Genomic DNA, 23,867 nt, shown 5'->3' with positions numbered 1-23,867 from the left:
TTTCGAATCATGCCAATGAAGTACTCGAGATTATCTCATCGTACAGGATGACGTGACATAATAAAAATACTTTGTACAAAGAGTTTCAAAGAGTAGTAAAAGATTTTCACAGAACGATAGAGCTGGTGAAAATTAATACTCTTGTTAATTTTATTGCAAAGTTGTCATTGTGCGTTGAGAGTTAATCAAATTGAGTTGTTGATTGTAAACCATTCGTGAGAATTATTTGGTCGACTCCGTGCCCCACAACTATTTTTTATAAATTCAACATTGCTCTTAATTTATAAATTTCGACTTCCAATTTTCGACAACACCAACGTATGAAGAAAAACCGTAGCCTGCTCGAATTTTATAAAACATAATTTCCCGAGTAAAATCAATAATCGCCGAGTGAAATTGAACTAATATACTAGATTCTTTAACCATTTCGAAAGCATTTCAGTTTTGCTTATAAATTTGGTGTTTCATTTTCTTACGCACTTCTAATAAACTCATCGTAGCCTGAGCGCACAATAATTCAATTTCAATTTCACTTCAGTTACTTTCGACAAAAACTAGCAAAGCAACATTTCCGTAACCGGGCAAACAGGTCAGCCACAATGGTCGAGACGAGGGTTTGGCTTGCCGCTAATACGAACCAATCGACATGCACACTTGCATAACAACTCGGCAGGGTGTGAAATTGAAAAAACTTTGACGGTCTAATCCACTCACTAGCACAAGGTCAGCATGCCGGAGTTGGTGGACGCCGGCCCGGCACCGCTTCCGGTTTCGACTGGGGTCCTAGGTCCCGGCCCGGTCGAGGAGGAGTGCCTGTATCCGGTCAGCCCGAAGCTGCTGCCCTCTCGGAGTCCGTACGTCCAGCCTCGCCCCCTGACCTCCTACCAGCTCCGTAACATCCTGAAGCCTTCCCTGCCCCCGCAGCAGCCGCTTCTCCCCCACTGCTCGGTCCACGGGACTCTGCTGCAGTCCCTCCTCGGGAAACGTCCCCAGGGGTTGGATTCCACCCACGGAATGCGGCCCGTCTCCATCCCGATCCCCCTCGTCACCCCCGGCACCCTCCCACCGAATCCCCAAGGACTTCGAGCATCTTACGACCTGCAAAACCTGCAAAATCTGCAGCAGCAGCTGCACCAAATGCACCTGCAACCGAGATAACACTTAATCGTGAAGCTGCTCGGCCACTTTCGACTGAAAACACATTTCTCACACGCGAAAATCACACCTTTCTCCACCACCCACATCGGGAACATGATCAGCTCTATCGCAAATTGTTTTGCACAGGTTTGATTTTATTTCCTTTCAGTTTGTTTCTTTTTACTCCGCATAAAATCTCCCTTTCCACTTTTCTCTTTTACCTCTTCTTCTGCTATTTTTTCTTTCTTTTTTTCCCGTCATTCGGTGAATTATTTTTCACACTTTTCTGTGAGTTTTTATCCCCCGAGCTTCACGATCGTTCTTTAATGTAACTACTTATACCCTACCCACGTTTGTCTTTAGCCTAACATATGTTTTTAACTCGTTTATTACCGCTCCTCGTCGTATCATATAACGTGAGGTTATTTATTCCGACAGTCATTTTTATAGCGAGTAACTTATATATGATACACGAAAATTTGGATTTTTTTCTTCAAGCAGCTGCGCATGCATGCATCTGCGTAGAATATAACCATAAATTTCAAATTTTATTTTTCGAAACAAACGAATTACGAGTATACTGTGTAAATTTTTGATTAATGCGTAGCGTTCTTGATGATTCTAATATAAGTATATCATAGGTAATCCGCAGTATCGCTGATGTTTTTCCTAATCTCTTAGTGATCATTTTTTTCAGGATTTTCAGGTGCAAGTTGTGTTGCACACCTTATATACCTATGTAGTTGATAAGTGGAAAGAAAAACGAGGATGGATTTAATGTCCGAGGTGTAAAGTTTCATAGGGTTAATGCGAATATAGAAATGTATGCAACGAGTGTGAGTACACGTGAGCCTATCTAGCTTAAACATAAAATCCGATAAGAACGGTTTGATACGTCGGTAACGCGTGCAGTGGTACTCTGTAATATCCAACCCACTTGATATGTTGGCGCGTGATTTTACGGGCATATCAGCAGGTTCTCATCGGATTTCGCTAACCGATTCAGGGGCACGCGTATTCGGCTCTAACAATCCGATGAGAACCTTTTGATACGTCGGTAACGAACGCAGTGCAGGCACTCTGTAATACCCAACCCGCTGGATATGTCAACCCGCGATCTTACCGGCATATCAGCCGATTCTCGTCACATTTCGTGTTCGAGCCTAATGTGCGTGCCCCTAAATCGATCAAAATCCAACAAGTTAAAAAGTGCGATACTTGGATATCCATCCTCGACTTTCGCGGACAATTGAAACGTAGAACGCTGCGACGGTGTTAAATACCGGATAACGAAACCTCGCTCTGTTTCCAGTACAACCTGGATTTCCGAGGTCTGTCGGCGCGTGGTAGCGGCGGCTCGCCGTACAGGGGCGGAGATGGCGCGGGTGCCGACGGCGAGGGTGGCGGCGCCGGAGGCGACGGCAGCAAGGCGGGCTCCGCCCCCGGCAGCGACCCGTCCGTCTGACAGTTCGGGATGGCCCGACGGGCCAAGGGGGACGCCCGCCGCACCCGGGTCTCTTTCCTGCTTTTCTAGAAGGAACATCGCCCGCCCCGGGAGCATCGTCGCCGGGGAGGCCCCCTCCTTCTTTACTTCCGGAACAGCGCTCGCCGCCGAAAGCCCCGCCGAGCGTCGTCGAGAGAGAGAGAGAGAGAGAGAGAAAGAGAGGGAGAGAGAGGAGAGCAGCCGAGGAGCCTCCGCCGCCAGGGGCGGGAGAGATACTGTCCTTTGGGGGTGACCTGGGGGCGGCACTCGGGCGGTCAGGGACGTACTTTGTGGCAAAGACGTCGCGACGCCAGCTCGACCACGGCGCTAGACTTTTCCCGCTTCGCGATCGACGAGCTGCTCCTAATCGCTTTAAGCACTCGCTAACTTTACGGTACGTTTCTCAAAAGGGCCGCGGGGATCACACTGGGAATAAATCGTCTTCAGTCTAGTTCAAGCATAGACCTACCTTTTACGTTTGTTTGTTTATTATACATACAGTATAGTATACCGAATTTTTAATGCGTCGGATTTTAGAGAGGGACACAGTTTCTTCGGGTCTTTTTCGACCGTCGGATTATAGGTCATGATTGCGTGGCGGGATACCTATTTATGTAAGGAACTCTTCTTCTCTTCATCCTGCAGCCGTCTCGCGTTACAAGGTCGCAGTTAGTCGGGATTATATCTCGATGCCACACTTTCCGCAAAATCCATGATTTCATGCGGTGAATCAAAATATACTTGGAAAATAGTTCGCGCAGGGACTTTTTTGAAAAAACATGAATTTTTTCAGTCTCTGAAAGTGAAATCAGGCACATCGTTCTTTTGTATCGGTATACCTCGCAGTCCCGAGACCGCTCTTATAACGCGAGGCAACTGTACGGCGGGCAAAATGGCCGAAATAAATCTTTGTACCGAAGGATAGCGTAGAAATGGATGTTGAAAGAGAAAGTAAGTACTTCTCACAACAATTTTTGATACCAGAAGTTCGTTGAAACGGTGGTTCAATCCTAGGAATAGAGATCAGAATATTGCGCTCAGATATGTGAGCTCCGATTACACTTTCACTGTATTGCATTTTAAACTGAGATATGTAAAATTGCCGCAAAAAATTCTAGCAAATGCAAGTGCCCTCGTTCAAGGAACAATATTCGATCCCCTTTACCAGATTTGAGGGATTAAAAGAACTTGATTGTGAAGGGATTCGTAACTGTTTCTAGGAGAGACCAAAAGTAAATTTTTCGGAAAGACTGTCTCTTCGTTTCTCATGAAAGTTTGTTTGTTCACCACACTAGAAAAAATTATTCTACTAATATCCATGTAACATATGTCGCTCTTCTGCTCTCTCCTAAGTACTCGTATGTGTAGATATTCACCACCTACGATAATATAGTTATACTTCCCAATGGACTTCTCAGGAGATAAGTAGACGTATATATATAAGTACAATTAGCTACGTTATTTCGAGTCTCGACAGTAAATAACTTGAATATTTCAGTTTTGCCTCGGAAAGGATTGCAGCCAGTAACGAACTGCATCGCATCTCAGACTTGGAACTCGCTGTTTCCTTTTTTCATGCACAGATTTTCACCATCTAAGTTTGGGTGTTGTTCACGCACAGAGTATAGTCGTGATCAGTCTAGGGGTACCGCACGTTTGAAATTAAGGTCATGTAAAACTTCTACCTTTACCGACCGCGCAAACTCACCCTTTTTCTTCCTATATTTCTTCAGAAAAAAGGTGAGTTTGCTCGGTCGGTAAGGGTAGAAGTTTTACATGACCTTAACGGACGCGAATGATTTTTGACGATTGTTTGGACTGACAACGACCTTTTTACTTACGATGAGGTTATCGCTTAGATAGATGTCAAATTACACGATACTTGATTTGATTACACAATATTTCACTCACAGGCCGATTCGTTTTCCCGTAAATCGCGACGATTCGTAACTAATCCGGCTGGAAGGACCAAGAAATTTTTAAAGAGATAGCGATAGATGACGGATCATTGATGTAGGATCCGAGAATTAGTGATAAAAGTCTGGAGTGACTGAGCAGGATGACAATTAACGATTGTTGATGATTAATACAGTATAAAAGATACACTTTATTTGAGAGAGATACGCGTGAACTGTGTTTGCGAAATCGAGAAAATACAAGTAAATAATACGCAGGTATAACTTTGTGGAGGTAGACAATGGGGGGGATTAAATTAACCATTCTCACTTGAACTGTCGCAATTTTGCTATTTTGCCGAATCAGACGCACTTCAGAATAGTGTTACACGAGCGGTATCCTTTCCAAGGCAAGATTTCCATCGTACTTAAGCTCTCAATTACAGAGCGAATAATTCATACAAAATATTGAGAGAACTGAAGTATAATACATGATTTTCGAATATATTGTATTAAACTGTACCGACGATAATATTACAGCAGGCTATTAGTATTACTAATATTAATAAGATGAGAGAAAACTATAAAAGCTGAAGAAGGCAACAATAATGTAAATAATTCGATTGATATAGGCTTAAAAATATGCAGTTAGTCATTCGTGCATTTTTTAAAAAGGGTTTTCAATTGTTGACGTTGATGCAGTAATAAGATGCGGCACGATTATTTATGTACAGAGTTGGCACAAAATCAACGCTTAATACATTACACGTATAAGTACCAATACTACAAATGATAATATTACTAGTAATATTGCTATCATTATTTTCCAAAATTATACTCTGAACAATGTACATACAGCTCCAATTCTCGTATAATTTCTCTCACACATGATGCATTATTATACGCAAGGTTTCCGCAGTACGCATAATATGTATAACAGGTGTATGGAATACCTCTACGGAATCTCTCCCTTCACCCGTACACTTTATCTTTAATCTATAATTTATCCAACGACACAACAACTCGTCTAGAACCCATCAATCTGTGAACATCTAGACGTTAGATTATTACCCCAGACAGACAGGTCTATGCGATCACGAATGCATACCTAGTTCCTAAGCACGCGTCGCGTCTGCATTTGCGTGCACAGCATGAATGACTGGATTGATGTTTAAGCGTTGAAATTATCAACAATCGTTAACTGGTGTAACTACGAATTTACATTGTACCGAATATTATATACTTTTATCAGGGTGAATCCATCATGTAAAATTAGCTTCTGAAAATAGTTTTTCTTCGCTCGTTGCCGGTTACTCGGCTCAAGTTTTTCCGAAATTCATTTTACGACGATACCATCTGTAACGATTGCGTTTTTGGTGATGACTTGTCATTCGCGAATCTTGTAGAGCCTCATGTCTTCCCTCACCTGACGTATGCACGTAGTCATTATCAAAGCGAATTCACAGTTTCTCTTTAATTCAGGGGTCTTACGCGCGTGATGTTATTCGGAATGCGACACGTAATTTGTCCCCGTGAATACGTATGTAACGTGATCTGCAGCCGCAAGCAGAAACGCATGATTATGATCGGCACTTTTTTTACCGAAAGCAGATACATGTTTGTAAATTATACGAGTTAAAACTCTGAACGACGAAATATCCTAGCCGTTTGTACAATTGATACGAGGCTGGTAAAAATGTGAAGAAGAAGAAGAAAAAGAAGAAGAAAAAGAGGAAGAAGAGAAAGAGACAAAATAATGAGCAAGACAAAATTTGTACAAATTCTGTATTAAACCTAATCTCGATTTAAAGATTCGTTTAAATATATTATAACTAAGAATACGTAAATATTATAGATAAATAATGAATGATACAAATATACATGTTATATGCAATAGATGATTACACGTATAATGTGTATATAACATGAATAAATATCGTTAGATAGAATTTGTTATTACAGCATATACGATACTAAAATTAAGTTTTTTTGTATAAAAAAAAAAAGAAAAGAAGAAGAGAAAAAGTGAAAAAAACGTCACAAGTATTTTGTAAAAAGAATTAATGAATTGACTGTAAGTGTTGATTTTTATTCCGACTGACGTTTATAATTATGTACATTTACCTACTTTCAATCTATTAATTAATGCAGCGTATTACATACATAATAATATAATATTATATTCGGTAATACACATAGTATATCTGATGGGTAGGCTACTGCAGTTATTTGTAATCGTTTTTGACAAATATTCTTCCGGAAAAAAATCAATCTGCAACACGCGACTTGTCACGTATGTACATATTATACATATATATAAAAATAGCTGTTATATGACAAAGAGAGAGGGAATATTAGACGTAAAATATCCTCCGGCTTACTTTCTATATAAATATATTATTACACCTTATTACATCATTAAATACCCGATGAAATTTATCTTGAGGGCTTACACGGCTATCTTCTATAATGTTGTATTATCACTTATTATTATCATCGTCATTAACAATAATATATACGTATATAATGGTTAAGGATGAACCGCTTTAATTTATAAACGATTACAAATTTGTATAAGCCAAAGAAAACGGCGGAGAGAAAAAAAATAATAACAGTAGTGATAATCACAATCATCTACATGGTAGATAAATTGTACGTATTAAGACGTTGTAGGTGTATTATACGTATGTACGTATAAATTTTAACCAGTTACACAGAGTTTCGGAAAATGAGGGCATATTTAATTGTGACGGTGTCAAATTAATCAACAAAAGCCAAATTTCGTTTCATACTTCAATGTATGTTGAATTTTTTGTCGAACAATTCTGTAACTCTTGAAAACAAGAAAAACTTGGTTCCTAGTGAAAAAAAATTTTTTTTTTTTTTTCTTTTGAACAGCTGTGCGAAAGTAAAAGCGTTTTAAAGAATTGAAATATTGAACTCATATTTTAAACAGATGTGAATATAGTTGTCAAGTTTTTACGTGAACTTCGCGAATTTTAATTTTTTTTTTTTTTATATTCCTCACCCCGTATCAAAGTTTGACATCGAGTAACCTTTGAACGCGTCTAAAAGAGGAGATAAAAATTGAGGAGATGAAATACCGAGGTACAAATCTAGAGGGAAATTAGATAGCAATGTACCCACGTTAATGCGAGTATTGAAATAGTTTGTATCTACGTATATTAGTGAAACTAACTCGTGCCTGTGGTTGAAAATATTAAACTTTCGTCTGGTTATCGAAGAATAAATAATTTATGATGTGATTAATGAATATTCGTGCTGTCGGGGAGCTGCGATATTCAATAAGTTATCAGCTTTGAAGTTTATGATTTAGTGAGATAATTTGGATACGCGATTCGAAATTATTCACGTAGATTTGGTTAAACTCGTCGAAGGGTGTGAAAAGTTTTGTTCGCAAATTTTTGCGCGCTACTTACGCGTACAATCTGAATTAGCTAGTGTGTTACACTCGTATATATAATACATATAATATATATACGTATAACGAAATTATTAAATTCAATCAAACAATGAAACATATTACCACTATTGTTATTTATGTTATTATCATTTAAACGGGAGTTTAAATAATTAACAATTCATCTATCGAGAATGAATTGTACGCTTCTATACTTACCATAATCATCTGTAATGTCGCAATCTCATTTAACGCCGTTTTGCACGAAAAGGATGTTAGTAAACTATGCGTAAACGTTATCCGTGTAAATTACAATAAAAATCTCGAAAAATTTATAAACATATAATATAATAACCTAACGATTGTTGGAAAGTTTGCAAATTATTTAGCCTAACAATTTTCCTATAATTCGATGTGCAAATTAAATTTTTAATCCAAATGTTTTTGTCTTAAATATGTGTAAAATTTACAGCGTGTAATAAATATTGTGCGTAAGCTAGGGGTTCAATGATGAATTAGTAAACCGCGGATGGGACCTTATAGTTCAGAATTCAATTAGCAAATTTACGATATCGAAATTATAGCACCGATCCTTGATTAGCAGAATAAACTACATTCATTTTTCATTGCGAAAACTTCTCGATAATTGTAACTTATGTCGAATTTAGAACATTTTTTAGGAACAGCTGAACAAGTGGCTGGATTTATGTTTGATTTCAAATTTACCTTAGGCCAAGTTGAGGAAACAATTGTTTAAATGAGTGGAACTTTTAGTCTTCCAAAAGTGTGAGGTGTGATTTTATTAACACGAGACACTAGAATTTGTCGATAAATTAGAATTTCTTCTGATGCAGGAACGAGAGTGAAAAGTAAGAAGAATATGCGGTGTAAGATTTTTTGAAATTTCAACAATATTTGCAAGTCTTCAGTGATGTTCTAAAGTAGGCGAAAAAACTGCCAAGGTCCCATCAGCCGTTTAGGAACGCGACTCTTCTTCCATTACTCGAGAAACTTTACTTACTTTTAGATGATATTTTTCAATATACGGCCGAATCTCTTTGTATATCGATTTTTACATGATATAGATAACGTATCAAACAAATAGATCGTGTAGTCAGAGATCTCTCAGAAGCAACCTCACAGTACTACAATTATAACTAACTAATAAATTCATAACATTGGTAATTAAACCAAAATAAATAATATATGCGAATGATGACTTGACTGACCTAAACCATAGTTGATAAAATTATATTCATACATAATATACATGCTATTATAATAATATAATATGAAAATGTTGATATGAAGAATGAAGAAAATTCGTCAGATGCTTAGCTGATCTCTCAAGTACATTGCATAATACATAGATTAACGATGTCATATATTTTGTGAGAATAGCGTATGTACCTACCTTTACTCTCATGTTGTACCAAGGAATAATCGTGACTAAAATACTTTTCCCCATTTGCCATATACACGTTGTATAATTGCAAACTGTCATCCGCTTGTCATATGCATATTCGTAACAATTTGGTCAAAGTATGGATCAGGTGATAAATCGATTTTTATCTATAAATGTAATATTGCTACATTGGATAGCGTTGTAGCAAAAATACTTGGAATTGTCCGTACGATCTAGTTCATTTTTCTTAAGCAAAATAATCGGTTTCTGTTCACCTTTTCTTCAATGTCTCATTTAATAGGGTAAATTTATTAAAATGCAAAAAATGTTACGATGACAGGGATGCGTTTATAAGCTAGAGGCAGTGATGAAATTTGTAAAACACGTTTTAGTATACTTATACATATGAATAGATATATCTTTGCAAATTTGGTGAATATAGGAGTCCTAATGAAAGAATAAATACTCACAAACAAGAGGAAACACCTATAATTTACGCAACAGGGAAGAATATGTGAATATACATGTAAAGCCACTAATCTCCGAAAAGTATTATGATTGAAGAAAAACGAAATACGTGTATTTATGTATGTAATTTGCCAAGCGAAAATTTGAACGCGCATGTATACAAACGTCGATCTTGTATTTCGCACTTAACAACAATAATTATACATATATATGATTACTATTGTTGTAACAAATATATGTATATTACCTGTATATTAAAGATGAAAACGGAGAGGAATAAATCATTGTATCAATATAACGGTATGACACAACATTTTCTGCATCGGTTCAGTTGAAATGATCCAGGTATAACAATGTCATAAAATTAGTAACACGTCATCTAGTGTTGGAACGGAACTGGACAGAGTCCAGGGGAGGGGGGCTATGGTTAGAAAGAATTTACTAGCTTCGAACATTTGGTAATCATAAAATTATGAATTCAGTGACATCCAAATCTTACTACTCGAAACATATCCACCCAGTGGTGACTCCCTTTTCATTCAAGTTCATATATTTGTTATTGAGATGCTAAGTCTTTTCCATAACATTAAAGTTGATTACTGTCCGTCGATCAGCATGATAGGTGATAAATTACTGATCAGTATACTTATGGTGTTTGGTGTCTCTATTTCAAGGTAAGATCAACAATCTCACTTAAATAATTCAAGAAACAAGTTAGCCGAATGGCTAAGGGATTTATGCATTTCACTGTACAGAACAAAAATTTTTACTATCAATTGAAACCACAATCATTCGAATTAACAAAACGTTTCTCGCGCCATATTTCGCAAAATCAACTAATTTTCTTTATGTACATGCAAAATATAAAAGACAACTAATAATTGCTTATACGAAAATCACTAATACTAGAATTGAACGATGCGCTTTCCAGTTGTACGAATCCGTCCATGATAACGCCGGACGATGCAGCAGCAATTGTAATGGCTGTGGAAGCCGAAAGACTTAACGAGGGCCCAGAGATAATCGGCGTAACGTGCGTCAACGAAACACGTACGTCGACACGGTCGCTCTAAATGTGCTCAAAACTTTGAACGTCGTAAACAGGCTTGACGTAGGTCTCCAGATTTCGATATTCGATACGGAGTTATGCGGGTCAAAAGGTCGGGTGACTTGAATTTGACAAACTCTATCTCGATGATGGAAAATAGGAATGCGGTTGATCAAGAAGCATTGAAATTTTTTTTTATTTTTTGCTTGTTTTTTTAGCTGATTCGTAAGCCATCATTGTGCGAAACTCAGTAGCAAAGATATCGCTAAAATATATTTGCCGCGCAACGATGGTATACAAAGGATGTGATGAGGAGACTAAGAGTTTGGAAAATGCTTCCTGACCAAACTCGAGCCATGAGAGTTTGAATGATTGGACTCCCTGTTTTTAGATTCCTGTTCATAAAGGAGCAGCTAATCCCCTCATAGCGAACATAAATAAAGAAAAATATTTTGGTACATACGGTTTTGGAGACTGCAACTATCCTGACACTCCTTCAGATTCTCTGATCAAAGAGGAACATGCGGTCAATGCAATGATTCGAATGGTGAAAAAGTACCGACGTGAGTTCACGTCAAAAATACTATCTTGTGACACAAGATGAAACTAAAACACATGGTCCAAAGAACGACAGTTCGAAATCATTCGGCCAAGATGAAAGGAACAAATTTACATGTCGAAGAGCAGAAAAAGAAAAGAGTTTCATTGTTATCAATGTTGTTACTATCACTCTCGTCGAGATACAATGAAATAATTTTTTTCTGAAATTTATGCCTAGAACTTAATTTCACGGGAAACTTGTTTACTGTTTTTTTTTTTTTTTTTTGATATAATGCAATACCACGAAACTCGAAAATGGCCGCGATAATATCATGAAAACAACGATACTTGGAGGTCAAAAAATTGTTGTTTCAGAATCTATTTGCGAACCCTTTTTCCCACTACTTGTAGAAACCAAGAAATACAAAACAGACATTCAGAACATCGTACAGGCAACAGCTGAGGATATACGAAGAAAGTACGGAGAATTTATCGATTTGTTTTCTCTTGCTTAATGATGTCACATAACCCATCCAAAAACCAATTCGAGCGTTTTTCAATATTTTTTTATTTTTTTTTTTTTGCCTTCTGTTTCATAGTTTGAATCGTTGGAGATTATAATATCCAATTACTTCAATAATTCACAAGTCAATTGACACGGCGAATGGCAGTGGCGTGTACTACTGAACTTCATTCTGGATCTTAAAATATTTAATAACAACGATGACTGATTTAATAGCATATATGCGATATTATTTTATGATCGACATCAGTTCTCCAAAGAGAAGTTAGCCAAGTAGATAAAAATTCCAGCGCGAATTCCACAAGATGCAGCTCTGTACTCGTCAGGATTGGAAAATTAATAAAAAAAAATCTTTAAATTAAAATTAAACCGTACGGTCTTGCGTTAGTTTGAGTGATAAACTACAGCATTCTCACATGATGCACTGATTGTTGATATTCTTCCGACAGGATTTTTGGAATTCATTCCTCAACTTGAATACAACAAAGGTTCGGTTAATCAATTCTACGGTGACCTCGAACCAGATAATTCGTGGCGAAGTCACTATACTGATGCTGTAACTACCGCTGTCACCCTAACTGCTGGTTCCATTGTAACTAACTCACGAATCTACTTCTCGAAAGCTATTTACAGTGGACCGGAAATAGCAGGGATGATCTTCGTCGATCACACGAATATTACTCAAAACATGCCAAACGTAAATTTGATTTACTATATAGATATGAACGTCCTTCTGCAATTATTCTTAAGATATTTCAGTTGAGGGCCTAACAGATCAATCCCAACTTTTAAATCAATGTATGAATCTTAGAACATTGAAGCAATGTGTAGAATAAATTCCCAAATTCAACCGTTATTTACACCTCAGTTGGTACATTTAGGATGTAGCCGTTGGGGTGCCAACTGATCGCGGACTGTCGGTATTGATGACAGTGATCCTGCAATCGACTTGGGTATGAATAGGGCTGTGTGCTTTCAGGTACCCAATGAAAGCGTCGACAAAAGTTCCGTTTGCTTGAAAACACATTAAAAAGTCAGTGATGCAGTTCGAAACTGATAATCTAATTGATGCCGATAATTTCTTACCGATTGGTTTGGATTTCAAGTTACGTAACATGCTGAATCCATCACCGCCTCCATACAAGTAGTCAGAAATGATCACTGGGTACATCTCTCTTTCGTCCAAGTCACGAAATTCAGGAAAAGAGCAATTAGCACAACGAACTCTTACAGAAACCACCTTGGAGTTAGGAACCTTGCCAAAATCATAAGTTACCTGAGTGGAATAAAGAAGAAAAGTAGGACTTATATTTACAAATTGAAGAAACCTTTTACACTTTTGATTGCATTTATCAAAATTCGTACCTGGAGTCCGGAGAATTGCAGAAAAGCGCCACTATCGTCCTGATTCAGATCGTTAGTCACAGAGGAAACACTCCATTCAAGCATCGATCTCAACACCTCACCGGTCATGAGAACAGTGATAGGTACGTTCCTATATGGCAATACAGAAAGGACGTCAGCCTCTGTAATCTAAGTATAAAACAAAAGTGCAGCCTTCCTTAATTTGTTCTCGGTCCTCTAATTTTCGTTGGCAAATCTACGTTCATCCGTGGTGATACAATCACGTCATAGTCCAATCTCTTTACTTCATCGCACTCACCTGGCTCTTGGCGGGAATGGAACTTCTGATAACCCCAGTGTTCAGAACTGCGATAGCTGCATCGGTCCATCCGTGTGCTCCTCGGTATTGCCTCATGTTCTGTGAACAGAAAACGTGGTGATCAGTTCCAGATTATGAAGTGAGATCGGTCTGAATTGAGCACTTACGTAATCAACCAACGCGTCAGTTATTAAATTTCCGATATTACATTCTTGGCGACGACAAGTTTTGCGATCCCCGTTGAGAAGGACGCGGCTGCTACCAACGTAGTTGATACCTAGATTGTCTACCAGTTGTCTCCAGTTCTCCAGTTCTTCCAAAACATCCCTAGCCTAAGAAATGCCAATGTATACTGATACCATATCACTGTAACCCTCACCTTGACATAAGTACCTGCTCAATTCTTGAGTCAAGGAGAATGGGGTTTCCTTCAATACGAGTGAGTTCACCTTCGGAGTCAAAAGTTAAGGAAAGGTTGCCGACGTACTTGGTGTAGGCATAAGCTTGGACTACGTAAACTGTTCTACCACTACTTTGGATTACCGGTGTGGGATACAAGCCTTCCGATACTTCAGAATCTGGCTGAGTTCCTGAAAGCACGATCGTCGAGACTATGGTAGTGAGTGACGCAGACACGGCTCTTTATTCCGAAAGTTTCATGATATTGACTTGAATTGTACACCGAGGAAGAGACATCTTCGATTTACATGCGTGACGGTGGTTACATGGACGGTACTTTTTTGAAGTTAAAATTATTCCGATTACGGTATTCAACAAGTTCTAAGAATATTTCCTTACGTAATTTCAACGTAGGTATTAACAATGGATTCTGAACACAGCCCCGACAATTTCTACTTCTAAAAGGTACCGGCCATGCAACGCATTTTCCTCTGGCTCCATATGTTGATTCTAGGAATACATTTATTCGAGCAAACTTTATTGCACGATTGCAGTTATCGGGGTGGTGCCACATGCTAATGACCAGACTCACCGTTGTTCAGAAATGTGTTGGTATGGCCGCCTATTACGAGGTCAATGTCCTCGACCTCTGCGGCAATTCTCTTATCCATCTGGTAGCCAGAGTGTCCAAGGCCGATCAAGATGTTAACCCCATTGTTCTTGAGTCGCCTCGCTTCTTTGGATACGGCTTCGATTTCATCTTCGAATATAACGTTCCCGGTCTTAGCAATATTCTTCGTTGTCGGAGTCAAATACCCGATGATGCCAACTCGCGTACCGTTAACGTCGAGGATGGTACTTTTGGCCAGTTTTGTTGCCTGAAGCTCCGGCTCATTTGTCAGGTTCAGATTTGCTGCTAGTATCGGGTACGAAGCATTTCTCAAAAAGGGTAGCAGCCCGTTGACGCCGTGGTCAAATTCGTGGTTCCCCAAAGACTGTGAATACAATCGCGAGAACTGAGACTTGTCGCACAGAAATTCAGTTCATAGAATAGCGAAATAATAAACACGAATGTAGCTCCGACGTCTCTGCAGCGATGTTGTACTATTTCTTGAAAAATACCATTGGCTTTGCGATAACGTATTACAAAATAAGTGCTTTGAATTATCAAGAGACTATAGATAGTTGACGCTCTAATCAAAGTGTCAACCCCGCTCGTTGCATCATGGTTACATCAACGATTTCGTCCATCACAACTCTGACATGTTCGATAACTGTTGTATATTTCTGACCGACAACCAGAGAATAATAGATTATCATCGTTCATGTTTGACGTAACTGCTAAGTGCCCCGACCCCTCGCTTTTATTTGAAGATGATAGAAACTGGCTCATCATAATGATCGTCTGGATTCGGTGAACCTTGTACCGTAACTGACGATGTGGCGTCTGCAGCACAGAGACATAAGCCAATATTCGAAGAAAATTGATTCCAATATTAACCATCATTCGGATATAGCATTTATAGAGATTTGACAGGGATTAATGACAGTTTTAATTAACATCGCCAAAAAATCCTGGTTTGAAATTCACCTTGTACAGATGTCAAATACATACCAGTTTTCTAAAGTTCTACATAATACGTTCTTTACTAACTCGAATGCAGGCTGTTCGTAATGATGTCCTTCTAGAGTTGTTAGCAGTCTCCATAATCCGAACTCTCATACTACAGTCTTCATAATCCGATGAAATAATTATATGACTTACCATCGCATCTGGCCTTAAGATGTTCTGGAATTTGGAGACAATGTTCCATCGATGTACGACGAACCAGTTGGACCCTTGGTACGTGTCCCCGGCATCGAGGTACAACACGGAGGTATTACTAGCTCGAGCATTTCTAATCACTGTTGCCAATCGTGCAAATCCTCCATAGCATTTGTTTTTCACCGCGTCGGAATCACTGCACGTCTGCGAGCTTGCTGATGTTTGTTCAAACCTATGATTAGAAGAATGACTAAACAGGTATAAAAATCGTTGGGTCTAGGAATAGTCTATCTAGGAATAATGTTGCAGTACCGTAGAAAGTTTTTCAGTCAATTATCTAACACACATTTCTGAAAATACTGTATTGTAAGCTCTTCGAAATTTTATAGATCTAACCCAACCAGGTCGTACCTGCTATGCTTATCATTTGTGTGCAGAATATGTAAGTGCAAGCCTGTAGAGTTATTATTCGGCTGGGATATCGGGGCACTCGAGGTAGGTCTAGCATTCAGAATCAACAGCGAGGTCGTCAAAGTTCCCAATACGTTGTATAACATGACTCTTCGCCCAACTGGGGAAAGAAATGTTATCTACTTAACGATAAAACTAATCACCATACTTAAACTACAGTAAGGAGGAAAGCCACTGTGGCGATCGATTTTTAAGAATTTTTTTCAAAGGGACAACTAATTAATAAAGGGATCAGATTTTCGGTATTTCACTAAGTCTATATTAAACTTGAGGGTGCCGGTCGTTGATGAAGCAACAAATTGCAAGTGACCGCGAGAGTTTTAGGAAAGATCAGTAGAATTATTTCTATACCAGATTTTTTTTTCTTCTTTTAGATTCTGTACAATTCTCAATACTCACTCAGTCTTTTGACCCTGATTCTAGGATGTCCGATTCGCTGAAATCCGGTTACTCGACAATGTGAGATTGTCACTGCAACGAACGCATTCGGCGGTTGACGGGCATCAACTGAAGCGGCTGATGTGATTGCGATATATTTAAACTAGCCAGACGGTATTTGGGTTCTACCGTGTATATTTTTTATCCACGGTAAGATTTTTTTTTTTTGCGTAATACTCACCGAACTTGTCGTTATATTCGTGAAAAGATAGTCACTGAGCCAGTGAGGACCGACTGCGCCAACTTTCATTATCATTTAACAACTCGTACAATGAAACGACTAACTTATTTGATAATGTTGTAAAACTACAATTTAATATAACATATAATTATTTATCCTTCAAATTGCCCGAAAGACTAAATATAGACTCTGCTTTCTCTACCTTAGAAAGTCTCAAAATGCTGTGTCTGTATTTTATCATATTTGAAACTCCAATCACAGGCAGAGATTATCTAGAGAGAACTAAGGTTCAAGCAATGTAGACCTGTAGACATTATGAGGCATTGATGACGCACATTCATGAAGAGGTAATATAAGTCTGGATAATAATGTGTAGTTCGATGCCGCCACCTTATATAATTAATACAATGTTCATGATATATTTGAAATATGTATTTTCAATACATATCGATATATATTCGCAAATATGGGCAAGGTCTGGGTCGTTTCGTTGCAGAAGAGTTGTTGCATCGCAATACCGTTGCAAAATAACGCTAAATCCACTTGGTATACAATAAATACGAATGTCAGTTTATTCTGCTGCTTATATTTCTGCTGAATGTGGAAAGGTAGGGTAAAATTTTGCTACAATTATGAATTCTGATAACGATATTTTGCAATCTGAAGATCAAAACAATCGAGAACATGAAGTCTATCGAATCCGTGAATTGATCCATGTCATCGTCAGGGTGAAATTATCGACACGTCTGCATGTGATAAGTAGACACTTTCTTTTTTTGAATGATTCATTTCAATGTGTTTTATCAGCATTCGTATACATGTGCGTATGTACCTTTTTTATTAATAAAAGATGCAAAATATTTCATGCTATGCTTATCTCAAACGTTCGATTGGTGTTTATGTCGATTGTGTTACCAGCATAAAATATCAATATATCTGTATCTTAGTTACTAATAAATGCAATGTAATCTTGCATAATGTTTATTCTATACCTCCAATGCCTCCAACAATCACACCCTGTGTAATATCTGTAGGTTTTTGTTCCAGAATCCGCAACACCATTTTTGAGGATTCTTCTTTTTTTTTTGTCCGTTCATCATTTTCAACAAGCATAGAAACTCTCTGCCGTTGAAATATTTGTTCGACGGCAAGGCCTGAACAAATCTAACTAAAATGATGGCAAAAGATCCACTTGCCGAAGTGAAATCGAAGTCTTTCGATTCGGGCAAACGTAAATCAACGCACATTTGCGAGCTTTCTCGGGGCTCGGACAGTAACCTGTTAAAACTGCAACCGACAGCGCCACTTCGTTCGAGGTTAAAGCGGCTCTTCCAGAAAAGCATCATCGTTACAGAAAAGCATCCAGCAACGCGTTTCTATCTCCGAAGTCACGCGGCAGTCTCTTTTGAAAAGAAACGCCACGGACGATCGCCCAACTGGTGGGTCATCCATCCTTGCAGTTCCGTCAGGTGAGTCGAAATATTCCGGAAGGCAATGTCAACGGTATCAGAGTTTGTCTATGTTCATCGACTTCGTTGTAACCCATCACAGATTCGGGTGGGAAATCGTCATGTGCATAACCTACCTCTTCTGCTTTATCGGCATTCCGTACTTCTCCGCGTTTTACATGCTGAACACCAGTACATATCATTGGAAAGAGTCGATACTCGTTCCCGGCTACGTTGTTTGCATCGTCGATATTTTCCTGAACTTCATTACGGGATACACATCATCTAATAGCCACGAAATATTTCTCGACCCTGGAGTTATAGCAAGGTAAGAGGTTTCAAAGCTTGCTTTTCGTCCGTTGTTCAACGTATACCACCTTCATACCTTAAATTCACTTTCAACGTTCCCGCAGTCATTACACCCGAGGATACTTTCTGATTGACTTGCTTACTTCCATCCCGTACAGTTGGATTCTTCAGGATTACCACTCGATGCCTGGTCGTAGGTAGAATGTAGATAATCAAATGTTCATAAAACAGGAAAAGGTGAAAACGTAACTCCTGCATGATACAGCTCAAGTTCGGATCTTACGCACCTTCAAATATCTGACGTTTGGATATGAAATTTAATAATTCAGTCAAATACGTGTAGACCATTAGCACTTGAAGATTATAATTTGTTTGTTATTATTAATATTAGCCACAAGCAAAAATTCCAACTTCGCAACAATCATGATTGAGCTGTTGCCATTGCTGAAGCTACTGCGACTCCGCACTCTGTACAACTTCCTAATGCAATTTTGGCAGGTACTTAATTCTACCACTTGAATCTTCCGGCAGTAACGATCGCTACACGATCCTAAACTCTATGTATCAGGTCCTCGGCATCGGCCACAACGTCGCCGTCTCACTTTGGATTGCTCTTCTAACCGCATTGATTTTTCACTGGGCAGCCTGTTTCACCTACGGATTTCCATTCGTCCTCATGCATGCAACGGGATCCCGAATCGAGGTAGCCAACCAAATGTGATAATGAGAAAATGTAAATTTGAACAACTGGTGAATTTGAAAAATTAACGACGGAGCCAGGAATCGAACCTGGAATCTAGCGATGCTTAACCGGAGACTTACTCCACTAGACCACCTAGCCGCCCTTTGATAATGTGATAATCTCTGCAAATTTTTGAGTTTCGGTAAGAAAGTTGGACAGTAAGATAATAATTTCATTGTCAATGGTGGTTACAGGATTCGGATACATGGTTTAATTACATAACGGACCTAGAGGATCACTCAGCAGATCAATACAGACTATATCAGTTAAGTTTCTACAACGGGCTAACAGGTCTATGCGCCATAGACTCGACTATTGTGGCTGATACTAAAGAACAGTTAGTATAGATCGTTCCAGACTAAGTCATGTGAATCCTTTCACACATAGGTATGTACGGGAGTTTGTTAATAATTTGTAAACAAAAAACTAATCTTGCCCCAATTAGCAACACCGGAGAGACGATAGGAGATAAAATTGTCACCTGCGTGCTGCTCCTTTTTGGAACCCTTTACCAATTGTATCTAATCGGTAAGTTGCAGATGCTTTAATCGCGTCGACGGTTATAAAGTTATAGAGAATTTTACATCGATTTGATACTTGCTTATGAGTGAATTATTCGACACTAACAGTGGTCATCCTGCAATGGGTGGAGTCAGAGAATGCGCCAGAAACGAGGTACCAGCAGATTAGGAATAGTCTGAGACTCTACATTCGTAAAAAACAAGTTCCGCCCAGTCTCGAAAGAAAACTGCTAGACTACTACCAATACTCATTTCGCGATAAGTGCTTCAAGGAAAACGCAATCGTCAGTGCCTTTTCAGGTACGCACGTATATATTTCAGTCATTGAAAGTACAAATTGTTGATTTGTGTGTACAGACCATTTGAAGGATGAAATCGTGATGCACACCTGCCGGCAGCTGATGGATAGCGTCGCGATATTCTGGAACGTGCCAAAGCTACTAGTTGGGAGCATAATCAGTAAGCGAGATGATGGCTAAAATATGAATACCTAGACACATACTTCGGTAAACGGTAATACCCTGATTGGTTCTATGTTATTTCTAAAGCCGCTTTGAAACCAGAGATTTTTCTATCGAATGAAATCATATTCAAATGCGATGACGAGGGAAACTGCATGTACTTCATAGGAAGTGGGACGCTAGCCGTGATTACGTACACTGGAAAAGAGGTAGAGTGACAAAATGAGGTGACCGAGTAAAATCCGAAATCCAGGTACGATTCAAACGTCCCTAATTCCCAGATATGTCACCTCGAGGACGGAGCTCACTTCGGTGAGTCCTCGCTGCTTTATCCAGGCTTCAGGCGACCGGTGACAGTGATCGCGCTTGAAAAGTGCGAGCTATTCAAGTTGGAACGTAAGGATTTCAACAGGCTCATACCAACCAACTCGGACCTCCATCAGCGGATGCGAAGGGCGGTTAAAGAACAGATGGCAATTGTCGTGCAAATAGAGAACGATGCCACGCTCAACCGCGGAAATGACTTAGAAAACTGGACCTCAAATCTTCGCATGGAGTCCAGCAGTGAGAAGCCGAAGAATCCCGAAGACTGACCGTGAAAAAATCCAGGTTAAAATTTCTTTTTTCCAAAGAAAAAGGGAGTGGAAAGTGATGCAGATCAAACCAGGCAGATGAAGTTTACGAATGAGCATTGTAAAAAAAGAAGCAACTTATATTAGGAACACGTCCACATACTCGTAGTTACCTACTTATCAATTATAATACATAATCGCGAATACAGTTAGTAGTTGGTTTAGTCTAGTATACGAACAAGTATAACAGTGGATAGGTGCAGCGAAACAGTTTGATTATTCTCGTTTTGTTGTACTTTTCGTCGACTCGTTGGACGAATAAAGTGCCTAAAGCCCCCTGAAACCAGTCGAAGTTAGAGCTGCATTCAGCCGGTGCGGTGTGAATAAGTTAGGAAGTCTTGAACCCAAGGTCGTTGAGGAGCTTGAGCGCTTGTTTTTTAGCTTCATGGTCGTCGTCGTTACGAGCTTCATACTCCGAAGCCATTTTGAGAAACTTGACGGCCTCCTCGCGCCTGTTTAATTTCAAGTGAGTTTTACCGAGCATCAACAAATTATGGCTGTAAAAATTGGGGCTCATCTTCTCCGCGGCTTCGAAGTATCTCGACGCTTCTTCAAAGGAAGATTGTGGCGGCTCCCCAAAAATCGCGGCTGCAATCTTCCTCTGGTACCAGGCGAGGTCGGAAATTTGGTAACACCAGCTACCGAGCATGTACAGCGTCGTCGCATCCTTCGGGTTCAGTTCCGACGCTCTCTGGAGAAATGATCGATATATTGATGAAATATCACAGTGCTTTCACAATTTAAAAGTTCTAATATATCAGTGACGAATATTTTACCAGCATGTGATTTTTCACGGTAGCTAGCTGCGTTATTCTCGCCTTCATTCCCTCGTGTCCGCTCTTCGCGTCGAGAAATATCGCCATCCATTTGTGAACCGCGTGATGATTCTCGTCGATTGCCAACGCGGCAACGGCCAGATCGTAACCTTCGTATATCATCTTTTTGGCTTCTACCTCCGATGCCGTTTTCGACATGTTGTAGAGCGCTCGGCACAACCGCCATAAAATTTCAACATCACCACTGTCCTGTTTGGATTCAAAAATTAGAACATATCATTATTCTCAAACGCCTTATGAAATCATGTCCCGTATTTTTGTAAATGCCAAAAGTCTCTTTCACCCTGTAGTGATTCAGCATCTCGTATATTTGTTTATATTGAGACTGATCGAATAGTGCGTCAGCCTTCGCGAGTAGAATTTTTTGCGAAGTGACCTTAAGATCCTTGTCGTCCTCTTTCGACTTAATGAAGCCAAAAATTCCCATTGTAGTAAACGGTGTAAGAACCAATCTCTCCCTCGACCATCTTCCCGTGGTAATTAACTGGAAATAGGAGTAAGACGTTTGTATAAGTCATCATACCTATATCGCGTATCGGTGGCAAACACGACACAAAATGTCGAATGCTATAGCCACGCGGCGGGAAACGTCATGCGCTTTACTTATTCCCTAGACTTTATGATCAAATCTCTTATCGAGCGGCTCGTCGTTTCGTCAACAATTATTGAGATTCAATTCTACGCATGACAATCGGCGCCCAGAGTTAATATATCTTCACGGCTTTTTGCAGCGTTATACGATTCATAACATTTGAGTAAATTATGAGCAATTTACATACCTTGAACAGAGCGGTTATTGAACGCCGTGAAGTAACGGGGATAACATTTCGAAACGAACCCGCGCTTGAGACAAAGCGACAGAATATTCTTTGCAGCTGCATCATTTCGAACCACCAATTCTTAATAGACGGTGATATCTAATTATTCTGAAATTATAAACTAGAAGATATGGATCATCTCCGTTGGCGTATAATAATAATAATATAACAACAGTTACAACGACAACAACAAGAATAATAATAACAACTGCTTATATCGAATGATTCAGCGTATAAACGATGCGAGGGAAACGAATAGAAATCGATATAATACAGTCACACTGGCTGTATGTATTTTTGAATACAAACGAAGAGTAAAACAAAAATGTCGCCTTTGTCGCGGCTAGGCTGAGCTCTCGATCACTCACTCACTGTGAAAAATGGAATACCATTTTTTGGTGCTACGCCATGTCACTCGGTACATTGGCACTAAACTAGCGTATTGTTAAGCGTGGTGCTTCATGGATTCTCCAAAGACGTCGCCGCCTAGTAGCGCCATCGCGGGCTTAGTTCAGTACCATTCCGAACCGTCTGAACGTTAGACTCTCCTGTGACGTCGGAACGGTACCTAGTGGAAAACTCCAGATGTTAGACACCGGAAACATTCACACGCAGCTACAGCCAGACTCACATCAGTAGTTTGGGTCACCAATTACCGATTAAGTATTGAAATACACCGGACAACGGGCATTCTGTCGCTCTAGTCGAACGAACCGAAGAGGGAGAAATTGTTGGATAAAAAGATTTAATTTGGCTTACCTTTTTGAGAATATTCTGGATGCGATGACTTGTAGATTGGTGAGAGGTTTTAGCGGAATAACTGACTTTAATATTTTTGGATATTTTGACTAAGTTTGGTTTATTTTATAAGTTTTGATATTTAAAAGTCACAAACGCAGAGTTACACAGTGTAAGATCTTAAACTTAGTATGACAAAAAATGGAGTTGAAGCTCGCTAAACTTTTGGGCAGAGTAACGTTGTATGAAAGTTTTAATGCAAAAGGCTAAAGGATTTTACCGCGAGACTGTACCGGAACTAGATGACGAATCTGGAGGTAGAAACACAAGAGAGCGATCGAGTGATCGGTCGCCCTTTTTATAGGGGTCGATCGTTGCGCAGAACGATCCCCCTCTCTAGTTTTTTGGTCACCTTTGCGCACCTCCCCTCTTTTTCTAGGAATTCTAATTAGGTCACGACATCCTCGCGCATACACGCCCGTTATCTTAGTTCTTTAGCTATTACTATATCGTAGGTTTTTACGT

At 39.3% G+C, this 23,867-nt stretch overlaps 4 protein-coding genes across 10 annotated transcripts in view; 2 read left to right on the top strand and 2 right to left on the bottom strand.

The window, feature by feature from the left end:
* The window catches only part of LOC124310531 (alpha-catulin), a 47,781-nt gene extending 37,677 nt beyond the window's left edge, over nucleotides 1–10,104 (top strand). For 2 of the 3 annotated variants that reach the window (XM_046774584.1, XM_046774583.1), the window contains exon 11: nucleotides 718–2,521. In XM_046774584.1, the coding sequence (XP_046630540.1) occupies nucleotides 718–1,158 (441 nt within the window). In that variant the 3' untranslated portion in view covers nucleotides 1,159–2,521. Of the gene's footprint in view, nucleotides 1–717 lie in introns of all 3 variants that reach the window. The other variant, XM_046774585.1, reaches the window with a different exon arrangement.
* Nucleotides 10,105–10,521: 417 nt separating this feature from the next.
* LOC124310528 (protein 5NUC-like) lies at nucleotides 10,522–16,921 on the bottom strand. Of its 5 annotated transcripts, XR_006909682.1 has the most exons (12): nucleotides 16,838–16,921; nucleotides 16,618–16,759; nucleotides 16,159–16,318; nucleotides 15,748–15,997; nucleotides 14,575–14,977; nucleotides 13,977–14,173; nucleotides 13,751–13,915; nucleotides 13,584–13,682; nucleotides 13,286–13,453; nucleotides 13,007–13,196; nucleotides 11,321–11,463; nucleotides 10,522–10,995 (listed from the first exon to the last, which is right to left on the bottom strand). XR_006909682.1 is itself a non-coding variant. In XM_046774579.1 (11 exons), the coding sequence occupies exons 1-11, from the start codon at nucleotides 16,910–16,912 to the stop codon at nucleotides 11,441–11,443; spliced, it is 1,872 nt and encodes a 623-aa protein (XP_046630535.1). In that variant the 5' UTR covers nucleotides 16,913–16,921; the 3' UTR covers nucleotides 11,293–11,440. The 5 variants fall into 5 exon arrangements, 4 of the variants coding, with proteins under 4 accessions (XP_046630535.1, XP_046630532.1, XP_046630533.1 ...); XM_046774579.1 differs by lacking the exon at nucleotides 10,522–10,995 and having other exon boundaries at nucleotides 11,293–11,463; XM_046774576.1 differs by lacking the exons at nucleotides 10,522–10,995; nucleotides 11,321–11,463 and adding an exon at nucleotides 11,598–12,934.
* On the top strand, nucleotides 16,726–21,229 carry LOC124310529 (potassium/sodium hyperpolarization-activated cyclic nucleotide-gated channel 1-like). The gene is made up of 12 exons (XM_046774581.1): nucleotides 16,726–16,806; nucleotides 17,885–18,306; nucleotides 18,389–18,613; nucleotides 18,699–18,787; nucleotides 18,986–19,092; nucleotides 19,163–19,297; nucleotides 19,531–19,673; nucleotides 19,782–19,864; nucleotides 19,966–20,157; nucleotides 20,215–20,316; nucleotides 20,406–20,527; nucleotides 20,600–21,229. The coding sequence occupies exons 2-12, from the start codon at nucleotides 18,011–18,013 to the stop codon at nucleotides 20,909–20,911; spliced, it is 1,806 nt and encodes a 601-aa protein (XP_046630537.1). The 5' UTR covers nucleotides 16,726–16,806; nucleotides 17,885–18,010; the 3' UTR covers nucleotides 20,912–21,229.
* On the bottom strand, nucleotides 21,008–23,068 carry LOC124310530 (regulator of microtubule dynamics protein 1-like). Its single transcript, XM_046774582.1, has 4 exons — nucleotides 22,566–23,068; nucleotides 22,070–22,270; nucleotides 21,727–21,975; nucleotides 21,008–21,641 (listed from the first exon to the last, which is right to left on the bottom strand). The coding sequence occupies exons 1-4, from the start codon at nucleotides 22,668–22,670 to the stop codon at nucleotides 21,279–21,281; spliced, it is 918 nt and encodes a 305-aa protein (XP_046630538.1). The 5' UTR covers nucleotides 22,671–23,068; the 3' UTR covers nucleotides 21,008–21,278.
* Nucleotides 23,069–23,867: the final 799 nt, after the last annotated feature.

This window comes from Neodiprion virginianus, chromosome 1, assembly GCF_021901495.1.
Source record: "Neodiprion virginianus isolate iyNeoVirg1 chromosome 1, iyNeoVirg1.1, whole genome shotgun sequence".
Classification (NCBI taxonomy): Eukaryota; Metazoa; Arthropoda; class Insecta; order Hymenoptera; family Diprionidae; genus Neodiprion; species Neodiprion virginianus.
Note: the sequence above shows the minus strand (reverse complement) of the source record. Positions and strands in the feature narration are given on the sequence as shown.

Excerpts from the sequence above, each read along its gene's own strand:
- LOC124310529 (XM_046774581.1), top strand. The coding sequence starts at position 18,011 with ATGATGGCAAAAGATCCACTTGCCGAAGTGAAATCGAAGTCTTTCGAT. Across the intron at positions 18,614-18,698 it reads GACCCTGGAGTTATAGCAAG|TCATTACACCCGAGGATACT; the intron begins GTAAGAGGTTTC and ends ACGTTCCCGCAG. Across the intron at positions 20,317-20,405 it reads ACTAGTTGGGAGCATAATCA|CCGCTTTGAAACCAGAGATT; the intron begins GTAAGCGAGATG and ends TTATTTCTAAAG.
- LOC124310528 (XM_046774576.1), bottom strand. The coding sequence starts at position 16,912 with ATGATAATGAAAGTTGGCGCAGTCGGTCCTCACTGGCTCAGTGACTAT. Across the intron at positions 16,760-16,837 it reads CGAATATAACGACAAGTTCG|TTTAAATATATCGCAATCAC; the intron begins GTGAGTATTACG and ends CCGTCTGGCTAG. Across the intron at positions 14,174-14,574 it reads CAACACATTTCTGAACAACG|GAACTCAGCCAGATTCTGAA; the intron begins GTGAGTCTGGTC and ends TCGTGCTTTCAG.
- LOC124310530 (XM_046774582.1), bottom strand. The coding sequence starts at position 22,670 with ATGATGCAGCTGCAAAGAATATTCTGTCGCTTTGTCTCAAGCGCGGGT. Across the intron at positions 21,976-22,069 it reads AGATGCTGAATCACTACAGG|GACAGTGGTGATGTTGAAAT; the intron begins GTGAAAGAGACT and ends GAATCCAAACAG. Across the intron at positions 21,642-21,726 it reads CCGTGAAAAATCACATGCTG|AGAGCGTCGGAACTGAACCC; the intron begins GTAAAATATTCG and ends TCATTTCTCCAG.